Source organism: Hypomesus nipponensis, chromosome 5 (genome assembly GCF_054491055.1).
Source record: "Hypomesus nipponensis isolate SF chromosome 5, ASM5449105v1, whole genome shotgun sequence".
Classification (NCBI taxonomy): Eukaryota; Metazoa; Chordata; class Actinopteri; order Osmeriformes; family Osmeridae; genus Hypomesus; species Hypomesus nipponensis.
The window spans coordinates 828,778-844,939 of NC_140365.1; the positions used below are offsets into that span (position 1 = coordinate 828,778).

The 16,162-nt window shown below is 46.6% G+C and overlaps 2 protein-coding genes across 8 annotated transcripts; both read right to left on the bottom strand.

Moving 5' to 3' along the window:
* Nucleotides 1–718: 718 nt before the first annotated feature.
* Nucleotides 719–11,142, bottom strand: aifm1 (apoptosis inducing factor mitochondrion associated 1). Of its 7 annotated transcripts, none has more exons than XM_084698837.1 (24): nt 10,905–11,142; nt 9,935–10,065; nt 9,517–9,637; nt 9,354–9,380; nt 8,336–8,476; nt 7,163–7,219; nt 6,895–6,957; nt 6,741–6,812; nt 6,321–6,377; nt 6,166–6,237; nt 5,937–6,050; nt 5,375–5,529; nt 5,100–5,230; nt 4,649–4,739; nt 4,046–4,130; nt 3,866–3,942; nt 3,509–3,617; nt 3,200–3,307; nt 3,007–3,095; nt 2,675–2,815; nt 2,068–2,210; nt 1,766–1,890; nt 1,439–1,629; nt 719–1,236 (listed from the first exon to the last, which is right to left on the bottom strand). In XM_084698837.1, the coding sequence occupies exons 1-24, from the start codon at nt 10,990–10,992 to the stop codon at nt 1,165–1,167; spliced, it is 2,460 nt and encodes an 819-aa protein (XP_084554963.1). In that variant the 5' UTR covers nt 10,993–11,142; the 3' UTR covers nt 719–1,164. The 7 variants fall into 7 exon arrangements, with proteins under 7 accessions (XP_084554963.1, XP_084554962.1, XP_084554965.1 ...); XM_084698836.1 differs by having other exon boundaries at nt 8,336–8,506; XM_084698839.1 differs by lacking the exon at nt 8,336–8,476.
* Nucleotides 11,143–11,650: 508 nt separating this feature from the next.
* Nucleotides 11,651–15,968, bottom strand: nono (non-POU domain containing, octamer-binding). Its single transcript, XM_084698601.1, has 10 exons — nt 15,420–15,968; nt 14,741–14,858; nt 14,455–14,648; nt 13,973–14,274; nt 13,767–13,862; nt 13,424–13,620; nt 13,019–13,203; nt 12,747–12,777; nt 12,573–12,661; nt 11,651–12,101 (listed from the first exon to the last, which is right to left on the bottom strand). The coding sequence occupies exons 2-10, from the start codon at nt 14,856–14,858 to the stop codon at nt 11,985–11,987; spliced, it is 1,329 nt and encodes a 442-aa protein (XP_084554727.1). The 5' UTR covers nt 15,420–15,968; the 3' UTR covers nt 11,651–11,984.
* Between the last annotated feature and the right edge of the window lie 194 nt (nt 15,969–16,162).

Consider the following 16,162-nt stretch of genomic DNA (forward strand, 5'->3'; position numbering starts at 1 on the left):
ACTAATTGCTTCAGGCTTATTGAACAAGGCTAATATCTATGGAGCAACTGTCAGTAAATTAATCCATTTATGTATATATATGAAGAAAACGTTACGTGGCGTTTTCCTTCTACAGTAAATGGCCATGCAGACCACATTGTGAACTGTTACTGTACCATGAACTCTGAAGACAAACGTGAGACCACTCCTTACTCCCATGTGGGGTCTTTCTGAAAGGGAAAGTGTGTCCACGAATCAGAATATTGTAAAAAAACCCGCATGTGAAAGTGTTTCCATAAAGGATAAGTAGGCCAGCCTTAATTTTAATGTGGAAGTTCTCTTCAGAAACAAACTGGAGTCCTACTGGCTGAGTGCCTGTGATGGCGGTAGCAAGCACAGGTCGAGCACCCTTCTCCATGAGTCCACCTCCATCTCCTCTCACAACCACCGACCCAGATGAAACCTACCGTTTCCCCGCAAGACACACTCGCCCCTCGCCCCATCCTCCCACACCAGGATGAGGCTGGAGACGTGAAGTCACATGAAGGGAGGAACCAGATATTTAATTCAACCAAACAGTCTCTTCCACTCCGGTAAACTCTAGCAGAAATACTAACCATCTCATCTGGGTAGGGGAGTCACTGCAGAGATGACAGGCCTGCAGGCTGCTTCAGATTACAACACATCCAGCTACCAGGAACATCATACGCCTGAGTCATTCAATCCATCATTCAAATCATTTCACTTTAAAAATATCTTTATTGCGGCTGTTTCCATGATGAGCCGCTTTGATCACACTGAGGATTAACACCCATCTCCGAGGACATTGTCCCACGAGCAAAACTATTTAGAGGAGGGACAGTCTGCTGAATCACAGGACGCAACATGAAGGTTTTGGAGGCAGGGCAGCATTCTTGTGAGACGGATTGAATATCTATATCATGAATAGAAAACAAAACGAAAACAGCTGTACCTGAAAAAAAAAAAAAAAAAAAAACGAAAATAACCCTCCCCCCAAGCAGTGAAATGTACAAATAGCAGATGTCCTTAAAGATTCTTCTTTTTCTGAGTGCATCTTTGCAGATGTGTGTGTGGGAGCCAGGCGATGACTGACAAAGTTCAAAGCCTTCATGAGCAGAGACTGCGTCCTCTCATTGGCTCAGTGGCAGCCTCCATGGAGCACGCTCAGTCATCGTGAATGTTGAAGAGCTTGGCCACCTCGTTCAGATCCGTGTGCTCCTCGCCATCCTTGATTATCTGAGGAGACAAGACAGGCTTTCAGAAGACGACAAACAACTTGAAATACACATTTAAAAAAGATGAAATAACTTAAAAATAAATAACTAAAACACACAGAACTCATCTGAAATGTTCTCTTTCCCTTAGCAACATCGACAGCTCCCTCCCTCCCTCGCTCGCTCCCTCGCTGCCTCCCTCGCTCCCTCCCTCCCTCCCTCACCTTCCTGGCGATGGGCATCCTGTTGAAGACGTTCCACAGGATGATGCCGACCACCACCTTGTCCCTCAGGTAGAAGATCACCCCCTTCCCATAGTCGTCCTTCTGCTGCAGGGGGGCGGGGGGCGGAGTGGAGGACGCCACCGGGCTGCTGGCCACCGCCTCCGTCTCACTCTCAGACCTGATCCCGGTTCCTACACAACCACACACACACACAATGTTCCTCCCAAAACAGATATGGTTCCTCCGTACCTCATGTGAGGGCCTCTAAGAGCAGGGCTGAGTAACACAGGGCTAGCCAACACAAGACAACGTTCTCCAAGTTCCTACCTGACATCTCTGCGGCGGCTCTGGGCGTGTCTTTGGCGGTAGCCTTGGCGAACACGCCCACGGTGGGCAAGCTGCTGTCCACGATGCCAATGGCCTCGTAGCCCACGTCCGGCCCCAGGTCACTCCTGCAGAACATCACACTCTAACAGCTGCGCTGCCCCCTACCGTGCCTAGTGCACACACGTGTTTCACCTAGCACCAGAATCCAGGAGGAACGCAGTACAGTCTGTGTGTCCTGGTCTAGCTGTATGTGAAATAACATAAAGCCCACAACCCAGGGCCCCTCAGAGAGCAGCTCCTACCAGAACATGGACTGGTGCCAATAGGGCTTGTTAGCGCCGGTCATGTTCTCCCCAGCCAGCCGGCCGCTGACCACAGCGTGGTCGTGATGCTCCACCCTCCTGCGGCCCAGCCTGATGTCGTAGAAGCACGCGGCGTCGCCCGCCTGGAGACACACAGAACAGCACTGCAGCTCCGCCAGCCACACAGCAGACATACAGGACCCTGAGGAGTCTACCCTCCTGCCCCCACCAGGAGGAGGGACGGCCTAATGCTGCATTGCTCCTAAGATGTGGAACTCTTGTTTCCATTAGGAAATGCTGTACTGTACTGTACTGTGCTGTGCTGTGCTGTGCTCTACTGTGCTGTGCTGTGCTCTACTGTGCTGTGCTGTGCTCTACTGTGCTGTGCTGTGCTCTACTGTGCTGTGCTGTGCTCTACTGTGCTGTGCTCTACTGTGCTGCGCTCTACTGTGCTCTGCTCTACTGTGCTGTGCTGTGCTCTACTGTGCTGTGCTCTACTGTGCTGTGTTGTGCTGTGCTGTGTTGTGCTGTGCTCTACTGTGCTGTACTGTGCTGTACTGTGCTGTGCTTTACTGTGCTGTGCTGTGCTTTACTGTGCTGTGCTTACCACCCAGATGTTGGACCTGGCCTGCAGCTCTGCATTGACCCTGTAGCCCCCGAAGTCTGAGTCGACCTCCAGCCCTGCAGACTTGGCCAACTCCGTGCTGGGCTCCAGGCCCACGGCCGCCACCAGGTGATCCGTCCTCACCTACAGGCCGCACACACGCCCCCCACACACGCCCCCCACACACGCCCCCCACACACGCCCCGCACACACGCCCCGCACACACGCCCCGCACACACGCCCCGCACACACGCCACGCACACACGCACAGAGAGGTCATTATAGTGGGAATAACAGGCTTCTTTGAGTTGTGTTTTTCAGGGTTTGCGACGTACCACACGGCCATCTTTCAGTTTGATCTGGACCTTCCCATCATCGAAGCTCACGTTCTTCACCAGCGCCTCCGTGAGCACTCTCACCCCCTCTGAGGAACACATCCCAGAGCCAGTCAAGCAGGCTCCAGACACGCTGTGAACCAGCCCCCCCCCCCCCCCCCAACACAGCAGGAGATCAGCAGCAGGTGTTTACCACTCTTGACTTTCTCCGTGGTCCAGTTGCTCAGGTATTCCGGCAGCACCTTGCCCATGTTGCCCTTCTCAGGATACATCTGGACCACCTCCAGGCCGTCCGCACTGGCTGTGGGAAACATGAACAACACGAGAGACACGCTAAACACACGCTAACATGACCTGCTCAGAACACGGGCCGCCAGCACAGGCTGCTGTCAGAGGTTAACTCGCTGCTTGCTACCTCTGGAGCAATGACTTTCAATTGTGCACGGTTACTGCAAAAATACACACAAAAAAAAAAAAAAAGTATTTCGCCTCCAGGTCTTACATCTCCTGCCCAGGGCACAGGCCAGCTCACTTCCCAGGAACCCTCCTCCAATGATGGTTATGGATTTGATCTCTCTGGAAACCTTCTCCAGAGCCTTAAAGTCATCCACCTAGACATGGGAAAAAGTCCAGAACTGCTCAGTGCGGGAAAGACCACTTTGTCATTTATTGGATTTTCTAGTGTAACTGTCTTGTATTGTTGTCCGTACTGTTAAGAATGGTGAATTGGGAAAATTTGAACTGTGCCAGTTTTTCCTAGTCTAAGACGGAACACATTGTGGTTCATGCCAGCGTTCACAAACAACAGCTCCCCCTGCTGGTAGAAAGGAGAAATAAACCCCCTAAGTTGAACACGTACCTTTCTGAAAAGTGTGGTCCTCTTCGTCACTTCCTCTCCAGCTCTCTCTATTACCTGCAGGTTCCTGGGCACCCCACCTGGAGGACAGAACACCAGCAGCTCATTCACAACACACCTGTGCTTATTACTAATGAAACCTGAAACTTCAGCCGCTGGCTAGCAGGTGTGTTTATGTCTTACCTGTTGCAATCAAACACTTGTCGTAGGAGATCTCTGAGTTATCACTGAGCCTCACTTTGTTTCCTCTCACATCCATGTGCACCACCTAGGAAAGACAGATAACGAGAGAGAAAACCAAATATAATCTTTTTAACTTTTAAAATAAAAAAAGTCTGTGGAGATGTACAGAAAGGGCTAGTTTGACAGGAGATGTGATGACATGTTGTGATGAGAGTCTGACAGGAGATGTGATGACATGTTGTGATGAGAGTCTGACAGGAGATGTGATGACATGTTGTGATGAGAGTCTGACAGGAGATGTGATGACATGTTGTGATGAGAGTCTGACAGGAGATGTGATGACATGTTGTGATGAGAGTTTGACAGGAGATGTGATGACATGTTGTGATGAGAGTCTGACAGGAGATGTGATGACATGTTGTGATGAGAGTCTGACAGGAGATGTGATGACATGTTGTGATGAGAGTCTGACAGGAGATGTGATGACATGTTGTGATGAGAGTCTGACAGGAGATGTGATGACATGTTGTGATGAGAGTCTGACAGGAGATGTGATGACATGTTGTGATGAGAGTTTGACATGTTGTGATGAGAGTAAGCGACCTTCTTCCCAGTCATCACGGCCACTCCTCCATTCTCAGCCTTGTCCAGCTCCTCAGGGCTGACGTAGAACGAGGGCGGCTGGAAGTAAATACTGACCACACACACAAACACACACACACACAATCAGGTTGTTGTTCTTCAAGGCAGTCCCTCTCAGAACACAGCAGACATTCATTTCTGAACAACCTCTGAAAACCACATAAACCCCTGTGACCTGGGAATCACAGGGTGACCCCGTGTGGTCTTCAGCCCTGGTCCTCAGGGCCCACTGTCATGCACGTCCCAGGTGCTTCCCTGCTCTGTCCTGAACTAGGTGTGTTGAGAGAGAGAAACATCTACGACGTAAAGGACAGTGGGCCCTGAGGACCAGGGCTGAAGACCACTGCTGTAAACTACCAGGCTCCGTTCAAACAAGGAGGGGTTGGATCCCAGCAGCCCAGCGTGAACCCACCTCCTCTCCTTCCCGTTCCACTGTTTGAAGCGCAGGGTGTCGGTCACCCCTGGGTCGTCAGAGAACCACAGCTCCTTGGACAGTGGGGGTCTCATGTATGGGAGATCCCCCTCGTCAGTTACTATCAACACCTGGACACACACACACAGTACAAGTCATTAGGACGTTCCAATGTTAACAATAAAAAGGAGGAATCGCTTCCTTTCACAAGGTATTCTTCTAATTGAACTGGGGCCTGGTTCTTGACAGGGGCCCTGACAGGAGTGCTAACTGACCCTGGCTCCTGGGTCCCTGGCCCGGATCGACCTGGCGGCTGCGAAGGAGGCAGTGCCCCCTCCGATCAGGAGGTAGGGGGCGTGAGGGGGGACCGGGAGAGGGGCGGTCGCAGGGGGCTCAGGGACAGGGGCGGCGCTGGGTTCTTCTGCTGGAGCTGGGGGAGCAGAGAAGAGAGATCACTACACAACCTCCACCTGGGATAGGGACAGAGGCAGCCACCAACACCCCGCCTCACAGGACAGACAGACGGATGGACTGAACCATGTGTCTGGGATTATCGGTAGCCGTATGGATGAAATGTTTCAGCACGTATGAAGCGAGTAACCTTAAGAGGGATAAAAGGAAAGTGAAATGGGGTCAAAATGGTAAATAGGTTCATGTGAGAGCTTTTAGCATTACCAAGAAACAACACACAGAGCGATAACCTTAAACTTGGGGGGAGAAATTAAGACGAAACCATGACCGGGCGTCAGACGAAACGAAGAAGAGATGTGTTGGAAGTAACGTTATCGTGTTGGGTCTGCCCACTCCCACTCCAGCTGATCTGGAATCAGGTCTTACCACTCTCTGTCTCAGCTGCAGACTGAGGCTCTGAGCTCTCTGCAGGAGGGCTGTCAGCTGCAGACTGAGGCTCTGAGCTCTCTGCAGGAGGGCTGTCAGCTGCAGACTGAGGATCTGTCAGCACAAGCGGAGCATTAGGCAGGGTAGAGAAAACTCAACGTGCTTAACGAAAACGCAACGTGCTTAACGAAAACAAAGACTATCTTCATGCACCTGTCCGAGCGCTTACCGCTGTCCACTACATGAGACTGTTCTGTGGGCTCCGAGGAGGGCGGTTCTGCGGCCGTGTCTGGTTCGGGTTCTGGAGCACAACAGCAGCACTGAGAAACAGCTGGTTCCCTAACTGCTGAACTACAGGTGAACTCTTCATCAGAGTAGTCTTACCACTCTGTGCTGGGACAACCGGCGGCTCAGACAGATCCTCCGGGGGGGTTTCCAGTTCTGTCAGCATACGTTCATTTAGATTTTGAAGAAGTAAAGCCTGCTCCTTTCTCATGCAAACTAAGACGAGGTAGTCCTAGTGCTCTCTGTCTTACTGCTCTCTGTCCTAGTGCTCTCTGTCTTAGGGCTCTCTGTCCTAGCGCTCTCTGTCTTAGGGCTCTCTGTCCTAGCGTTCTCTGTCTTAGCGCTCTTTGTTTTACCGCTCCCTGTCCTAGTGCTCTCTGTCCTAGCGCTCTCTGTCTTACCGCTCCCTGTCTTAGTGCTCTCTGTCCTAGCGCTCTCTGTCTTAGGGCTTTGTCTTAGCGCTCCCTGTCCTAGCGCTCTCTGTCCTAGCGGTGTCTGTCTTAGAGCTCTTTGTCTTACCGCTCTCTACCACAGGAGCCGCTGGAGTCTGGCCTGCCTCTTCTGGGGCTGGTTCTACCACTGGCTCAGCGGCTGTTAAGGGGAATCCATAGTCCACAATTAGAATGGTTTCTTCTTTACACGTCTAAGGAGGGGCCTTCTCGGTCCGCCTTACCAATCTCCTCCTCTACTGTTGTGGCGGGATCGGGTGATTCCACAGCAATTTTTGGTGACGTTTCTGTGTGCGTTACCAAATAATAATTTTCTTTATCAAAAATAAAAAGACTTCACATCGACAGCGAAAGAGAATATGTCTTGATCTCTTGTCGGGTTTCAATCATCTTCAGCTGCAGGGATGTGCTGCCAAGGGGGGGTGTTGCAGACAGAACATGTATCCTGCTAAACAGAAGATGTTGTCTTCTCCATCAGTGTGTCACGCTCACCTTCAGGGGAAACTGCAGGAGTTTCTACAGGAGCAGCTTCAACATCAGGAGGAGGGTCTGTCCCAGAACGGTTCAAGAAAAAGGGAGAAAAGCTCAACGCTCCAGGAAAGCTCAACGCTCCAGGAAAGGGTGTTTGAGGAGTGAGTGCCAACCTGCCGTCCTCCCGTAGCGAACAGCCACATCACGGGAGAACGGAATCCACCAAGTCACAAGTTGAGTTTTGAGAAGCATGCATTTTAAAAAGCACATATTTTTGTGCTTGTGGAAAGTTTGTTCAATGGAAAGAATGGTGATAGTTGAGAACAAACTTTGAATACAGTTTGAAAGTTATCATAGAGAAGGACAACGTGTTGGAGAGAGAGGCAGACGTGCAACTAACAGACCACAGACAGCAGTCCACAAACTCCACAGACAGCACCACCACCATCCTGTGTTTAAAGGTTTCTTTGAGTGCTGTTCAATCTCTTTTCCGTAATCCTTCTGCATTCATCCCCAATCAACTACTTGAACATTTGCAGGCCAGGTTATGGTGGGGCGAGAACCGTAAGAGGAGTTTCAGAGATGCATGAGAGCAAAGTAGACGTAGAATCTTCCCATCAGTGCATGCAAGTTTGACAGGAAACAAACTTGCAGAAGAGGGATGTGTGAAAGTGTCCTCGAGGATGAGGATGCATGCCAGTGGGAAGAACAGAGGGCGGAAGACCCAACCCCCAGGAGCGTGACACATGCAGGGCTCAGGACAAGATGTTAATAAATGCTATATTTAAACATTATTAGATGTTAACTTGTGCCACGGATGCTATTCCCAGCAAATGCAGTGAGGACAGAAACAGCTACAGTACTGTGAAAAAGTATTGGACGCAAATGAAAAATTGACAAAAGCTAAATTGCTTTAAGATAAAGAAAATTAAAAGATTATTTCTCAATGTTGCACCAATACCGAAGACTAAAAAATACATATTACAGAAAATATTCATGTTGAAAATCTTTGGGGTACCTAAAACTTTTGCACAGTACTGAAATTCAGCCTGCAGGCTGACTGCCATTCCTGACACATCGTGAGGGTTAGAATGGATTAGGAATATCTGGCTGCCAGGAATCTATCCATACACATACACATCTATTGTCTATGTGCATGTCTGTACAGCTTATATATGTATCTATTGTTAGAACCTGAGGCCTGTTCCGTGGTTTCACTGGGGGGGTGTTCCTCTGGGGCGGGGGAAGGGAGGGTCTCCTCCTCGGTGGGGAGGGGGGAGTCGCTCTCAGAGTGTTCCTCTGGGGCGGGGGCCGGAGGGGACTCGCTCGCACCGGCTGGAGGTTCAGAGCCCAACACGAGGGGCTCTTGTCAGTGGAAGATCACACGCACATCATGTGTTAGCCTAGCACACAGGCCTACTGGTGAGCACAGATAGGTCCCTTAGGACAGGGCGGCCAGGCCAGACTTAGCTAACGCCAAGGCAGGGAGACTAGAGTATGAAGCCCATTAAAGGCCCCCATGGAGCAGTGCAAGCCAAATGTTTGTAAGTGTGGATGTATCTACCTGTCCTGTTGTACTCAGGAATCTTATGTACAGATGTATGTGTAGATTAACTGAGTCATTCAACAGCATCATTGCAACACTAGTGAACCCTGCAATGAATGCGGTTAGGTTCACTTCGAGATTGTGGAACCATTGGCGTTTTAGTCTATACATTAATATCTGAACATTCTTTTTGTGTATAGTGGAACTCTTGACTGTTGTAGTCCATTCTTATTGTATGTGTTTTATCTTGTATTTGTCTGTTGCTATGTTTTGTATTGTGCTATTGACATTTTTTGTGTGTCCGGAATAAAGAAATAATAATAAGAAAGGCTCGTTAATAAAGCAAAACCACACTAAATATTGATTTCTCAAGATTCACTTAGTAGTACATGTTATGATCAATAAATGGGTGTTTATTAATACATGGTTAACAGAGATTGCACTAGCAACTCTCTGAAGCAGGTGTCCCTGCATCGACCTCAGGAGATATTTGGGGGGTTTGGTGTCTGTCCTTATGGGAGGCCAGTCAGAGCTGCAACATCTCAGGATTCATCCAACGTCATAGATAAGATTATCAACTGTGGTTCAAGTTAGCTATATATAGAATTATTTGACATTGTTAAAAAGAGGACCGGTATTACCTTCTATAAATCAATAAAAACTCACCTTCAGTAGTTTCAGCAGCTGGTTCCGCTGTAAGATAAAATTTAAAAAAGGATCATCCTCTAAAACCCTCTTGTCTGACAGAACAATCTTCAACATGACAGGTTGGGAACGGTGCAACACATGTGGCTCCTCAGTCACATGAGTGCAGATAAGAACTGATTACCTGGTGACTCCGTTGACAGGTATGTTTCTGGCTGATCTGGGGCAGACTTATTTGGTCTGGAAGCTATTTCTTCAAGTCGATCATTATATCTATCTTTGTCTCCTTTGATGGTACGGTATGCCTGTGAAAACATGTGCATGACTTTGCATTAAACTTTTGACAGCTTGGTTTATGGTATTTGGCAGGGTAAATGTATAGTACAAATGGCAAATTAGACTGAAATGAAGCAGCATTGAGTTAAAACATAATTATTATGATAAACATAAAACAAAACAGGCAACTTCACTTGACAATCCAGATGTGTCTATTAAATTTGGCTCTTAGAGCTCGTCTGCACCGTCAACAACAAAACATACTCACACCTACAACTACAACAAATATGCCATTATTTACATATATTTATTGTCGGGGAACTTACATATATTCCTCCCCCGAGGCAGGCTGCTCCTACCAGGAGGAAATAGATTTTGTTTTCGTTGCCACCTGCTGGAGCTTCTGATGACATGCGTGCCAGAGGAAGCAGCGCCGGGCTTCTCTCGTTGTTCAACACTAATTCAACACATTATTTTAGGTTAGAATGCAGCATTAATTACGATGCAAGTGTATGATGATGTATTTAACGTGCAATATTTGTGAGCGTATTCTGAATACGAAATAAACAAATCTGTCCGTTAACCTAACGTAGCCTTAATATCAGTCATAATGCAACCGCTGGCCAAGTTTTGCATGTTCCAGTTGTCAAAATGCATTCAAAGCTAGCTAGCCCCCAGTTCAATCACATATTTACCTTTAGCGTTAGTTAGCAAATTGGCATTTATTTAATTTTATTAAAACGTAACACCATACTGACAACTCATTTCAGACTATACAGTGAGCCCGCGACGCTTAACCAGCACCACGTAGCTAACTTTGGCTTTGATGGTGGTCAGTGTGCACACATGACGAGAAACGACCTTGGGCTTGCAGGAAAGCCTGCAATATGACAGCGCCACGTTTATCTTACTATCTGAAAGTGAAATGTGTGTCAATCTTGTAGTTAACTGAATGTTTTGCTTATTCATTCATTGCTCAAATTGATAAAGCCGGTGTTTTATAATGGCCATGTGGATTGGTGGGTATAGAGTCCCTAGATAACTATAAGTTAGCTTGCTAGAGCTAGTTATGAGCTACGTTATTTATCTAGCTAGCTATTTAGCAAGTCGCCATACACCAACAAGCCAGGCCATGTCCAACTTTGTCATGCATTAAAATCAAATATCCCATTGACAATCTCTGTTCAATTGTTTCCTCTTATCCAGAGCAGTGACATTAGCTAGAGCTAGCTATGGTGTCTCAATGCTTCGTTAGCCAGGACTCGGAACAAGCTAGCGAGTGCAGACAGTACTTGCCTGCTCTCCTTGTGTTTTGCCGGCACAAAGTGGAGGAGGCTCTGGTGAGCGGGGCCAGCCTTCTCCACATCGTTCTACACTTCAGCATTGTACTAGTGGAATGGGGCTCTTTTTGGTAGAAACTTCGCTACCTAGCCAGCTACAACACTGCCTGCTCACTAGCTATTCTATGATCACTAAAGCGCTCCACGATAGCTGCCAGGCTAACTACCAGGCCAGAGACAGCAGGTCAAGTCAGCGACAACGGATTCAAGGACCCTAGGATTGGGCTTCGAGGTGAGCGAGTAGGAGGGGCTTCCGTTGTTGTGTCACCTCATTGGTTTACAAGAGCAGTCATTGCGCTGGTGTTAGCCGGTAGCCTAAAACGAGCATACTCTTTCAACTACAAGTTCCCACCCTTCTAACAATGTAATTGGTGATTCCGTTTACACATGCGTATTCGCTCAACTCCTATTGGCTATTTTGCTAAATGGATTATCCGTTCTTCCGAGGGCAACTTTCCTGCAGAGATTTCTCTTTATTGCCTAGTAGTCGATGTCCTTTGTCAAGTCAAAACATGGCCCAGTTTTCCAGACATGGATCCAGCCTAGTCCCCAAAAAATTAATTTAAACAGAGATCTTTATTGAATTTGTATCTTACTTTAAGACTAGGCTTAATCCGTGTCTGTGAAACTGGATTTACTGTATACGGTTTGGACTGGAATAAACCCCATTTCTTCTGAAAAAAATGCACTGAACCCATTCAATGACTTTTAGATTTTATTCAAAGTTCAGAAAGACTGACAATAAAAAAAAAAAAAAAAAAACGTTCACTATTTCTATATAAAAGTACATTGTTTTGAGGGATAGAAAAGTAAAGCCTGTACAGAAGCAATTTCCATTAGAAAATGCAACAAAAAAAAAAATTCTAAAAGAAACTCACAAAAATAAAAAATGAGTAGTGACAATGATATTACCTACATTAAAACAAAAAAGTCCCCAAAGATCCTGACAACTTCCATAGTGAATAAAAAGACACCTTTAACGCATGACCTTTAAAATGCAGCCAGGTACATGAAAAATGTATGATAAAGCGGACCCTTAGAACCTGCGTCGCTTGTTAAGACCAAAATCAGCCGGGCCAGGTGGGCCCCTTGGGAAGCCGGGCTGGACCCCCCCAGGCATGTTGGTGTTCCCCGGCCCCCCCGGCCCCTGGCCCTGAGGGAGACAGAGAGGGGGAGAGGGAGAAGGAGGGAGGGAGAAGGCACATCTCATCATTACTTTGCTTGGTCCAGTCACAGTCTCTCTAAGCTCAACGCTGCTGACTAAACTGGACGTTAATAGTTGAAAACAATGAAAACTGGTTGTGGTAATGTGAGAACTATCTTCTACTACTACTAACTAGAAAAATCTTCAGTAGTGCATGCCGCAAGGTGACCTTTTAAAAGGCAAGGTAGGTGAGTTCTGCGAACCAGCAAATCTAGCTGAATTAATTGATTGAATTAATGGGTTGCTATCAGGATGTGAAGTTAACTTCAGCAAATATGACCACCAAAAAAAGTGCATTTCAACATTACCAACTCAGCCTTTAATATGTTGCAATGAAGAAAAAAAAATATCTATATCTATATCTATCTATATATATATATATCTATATATATAAATAAAAGGTTATTTATTGGACAATACCATCAGTGGGGCGTTCTCAGCTGGCAGGTTAGCAGCTCCTGCAGGAACGGGGTTTCCGCCCAGTGAGTTTCTGTTTGGCATTCCCTGTCCTGCATCAGAGCCAGTGTGTCAGACCAGGGACATCCAAACTACACCACAACCCAAACAGCCCCACATGAAACACTGAGCCCTTACCAGCCATGTGCATCCTCATCTCCTGCTCCCTCTAGGTTCAATAGAAAACACAAGACATGAGACAGTGTTCCAGGCGAAGATTCAGGACATAAGTTTGAAAATTGCAAAATTGTCCCCCTAAAAGTTTACTAAGAAACTTCTATTTATAATGTCAGTATATAGCCACACCCTCAGTTAATAGGAAAAGCTGTCCCACCAACACCTGGAAAAAAACCCTATCCCCCTGTTGGGAAGAACCTAGAACATAGGGAATGGTATTCCCTCTGACTCACGCTTTCCGGAAAGTTCCCCTTGAAGCCCTCCTGTCTGCGCCGAACCTCCTCTCCGTGGAGCCTCATGTCCTCCTCCCGCCGGCGGCGCTCCTCCTCCTGGCGGATCTCCATCTGCTTCCTCTTCTGCAGCTCCTGGTTGTGCTGCTCCTCCATCCTCCTCAGCTCCTCCTGGCGCCTCAGGAGGTCTGCCGGACGGCGGGAAAAACATACATTCGGGCTTTGTTATCAAACTAAAAGTTTAAAGATTTTTGCAAATTGCACTTTTATAATACCGCACAAATGAAGACAAAATTAATTTATATATAAGGCATTTGTTAAAAAAACATGGGTACCCAACACTTATGCCAACACCAAAACATATTTCCTAGCCCAGAGTCTGCCCTGGTGTGACGGGCCCATACGCACCCTGCCTCATCAGCATGACCTGGTGTTCATGCCTGGCAGCCTCCATCTCGGCCTCCAGCTTCTCCTGGGCCTCCTTGATATTGCGGTCCACCTGCTCATACTGCTGCTTCTCCATCTCCATCAGGGCCTTCCAGCGCATGGCGTACTCAAACTCAAACGACCCCGGCTGGGCAAAACGCGGAGGTTGCTCTCTCTCCCTGGGAGTAAAGATTGAACTCGAGGTTAACACTGGGTTGCTTTCAACATAAAACGCACATCATAATTCACGTTTCTTATTTATAAAAATAAATATATATTTAAATCACAGCTGAGAAACACGGATTGACAAATAGTGGTGACGTACTTGTGAAACTGCTGGTTTTTGCTCACAAGCTTCTCTGGCAAGCCCTCATCCTCATCAAACTGATCCATTGGCTCCACTGTCACCGGTCTTGGAAATCTGCCAGGCAAACGTTTTAATGTTGTTAAAATTGACTTACTTCAGACAGTCAATTCAGCTGAAGGAACGTCATTAAATGCTACCATTCTAAACCCCATCCCAATACTCACGCAGTCAGGAGAAATGCCCCATCGGCACAGCGGTCAAGAGCCTTCCTTGCACCTGGCTTCCCAGTAAATTCCACAATCCCTTTTCCTGTGGGTCTTCCTCTATCGTCTACTATTACTATGGCCCTCTCCACCTGGCCGAAGACGGAGAACGCTTCTTCCAGGAGCTCGTTGGATACAAACTGTGGCAGGTTTTTCACTGTGAGAGCCGCACCGTGCGTCGCAAATCTCACTCGCAGCTGCCTACCTCTAAATTGGGTGTCATCAAGCTCGGCTTTGGCGATATCTGCCACCGTTTTGGTCTCCTGTTGGTAAGAAGATTGTCAATAACCTATGTACAAAATTTCTGAAAATGAAACCAAGACTTTAGCCTACCGTTGAGCAGTTTATCCTACCGTTGAGCAGTTAAATATTATTGTGCTATAAAATGGATGATAGGCCATAAAACAAAATTGATAATGATGATCTTACACATGATTACTCACCAGTCTAATAAACCCGAAGCCCCTGTCTTTATTGATGAAAATTTCAGAGGCCTTTCCGTACTTGGAAAACAACTTCTCCACCTCTTGTTCCGTAACCCCAGTCGGTAAATTCCCAACGAACAAACGACTGCGCTGAGTATAAGCCTTCTCCCCAGGTTTCCTGAAGTTCTGTAGATCTATAGTCAAGCCAGCATCTAGGAAGAAGCACAATGAAATCACATACTTAGTTCCTAGGCTTTAAGCTGTGGTACTAGTAGTGTCTTAATTAATATCCGTACAAACTTACTATGACTTCGCTCCTCGTTGGATAGTTCTGCATGCTGTCCATTACTATTTGAAGGTCCGGGTTTTTTCTGGTCTATAGGGCCGGACTGATCACCGCGCGGACCCCTGTTCCCTTGCATCTAGCAGGAATGAAACGAAAAATCGTCATTGGCATTTACAAGCAAATGCATTCATAGCACTTACAACCAACAGGGCCTTATTCTTTTTATATTACATGTAGCTCCTTATCGTACTGAAATTACATTAGATGTATCTTATGAAAATAAATACGTATATATATTCTTAACATTTTTCGAACGTTTTGCAGAAAAACGTTTTTGATTAGGTGAGCTAGCTAGCTACAGTAGTACCTAGCTTCGTCGGTACACATGCAATGATCTATGGCCTAAAACTGTAGATAGTCTTCTCATACAACACCAACAACGAAATTTAAGACAACTTACGTTAACTATTTAGGGTTGGGGACCAAGTAACGTTATTCGATATCTGACGAGAAGCTAATTTAGCCTAGCTAGCTAAGAAACCTACTTTGTTCTCAATTTTCCGTCTGAGCTATTGTGGCTACTTCTAATATTGGCTAGGCTAGCTACTTGTGCATCACCACATCTTACGTAATACATTCAATAACGCGATTTTTCTGATTAACTAGCTAGCTTGTAAGGTTTAAAATACAAACGTACCTTTGCGAAATCAAATTTTTTCAACAAGCTAGGAAGATCACTGAGGTTCCAAAACCGTCGCAGGTCCTTACAAAGGACTAGCAGTAGCAAGTAATTTCAGTCCGTACCACACACCCCCAGTAAACCAAGTGGTATGTTCGTTTTTTCAAAATTACTCGATGTGTCACCGGCGGTGGTCGGCGTGGGGTAATATAGCTCCCTAATAATATGTAGGCTACATTATCCCTAAATTTGATTGACCCTAAAACCAGTTTCTTGACAAATACGGTGATTACATTTATTTTGAAAAAGCAGTTACATCGAGATCACTGACATAAAAAAAAGTGTCTAAGGAATGTCCAGCTGGAAATTTAACACGTCATATCTTATTTGATGAAAATCAGTAGCTCTCCTACGCCTGAAAAGCAGAATCATTTAAATTCACTTCTCAATTTGGCTATTCTTCTAAACTTGTGTGATAGCCTAAGATATATTAGTTAACCCATAACCAAACAAAAATATGCGCATGTTGATATGTCGATGCAAAACTGCTTCACACGCGTTCTCGATTTACAATCTTGTTCGCCAACAGCGAAGACCGGGCGTCAAAAACGAACAACATTCAGCGATTTCGAAACCTATCCAATAGCAGGAGAAATACGAATGCGTTTTAAAGCTAACTTTTTTTCCCTTCACCACACTAGAGGGTGACCAAGTCGTATTTTTTGATGAAGCCAGTCTTGGAAATACTAGAACATAACCAA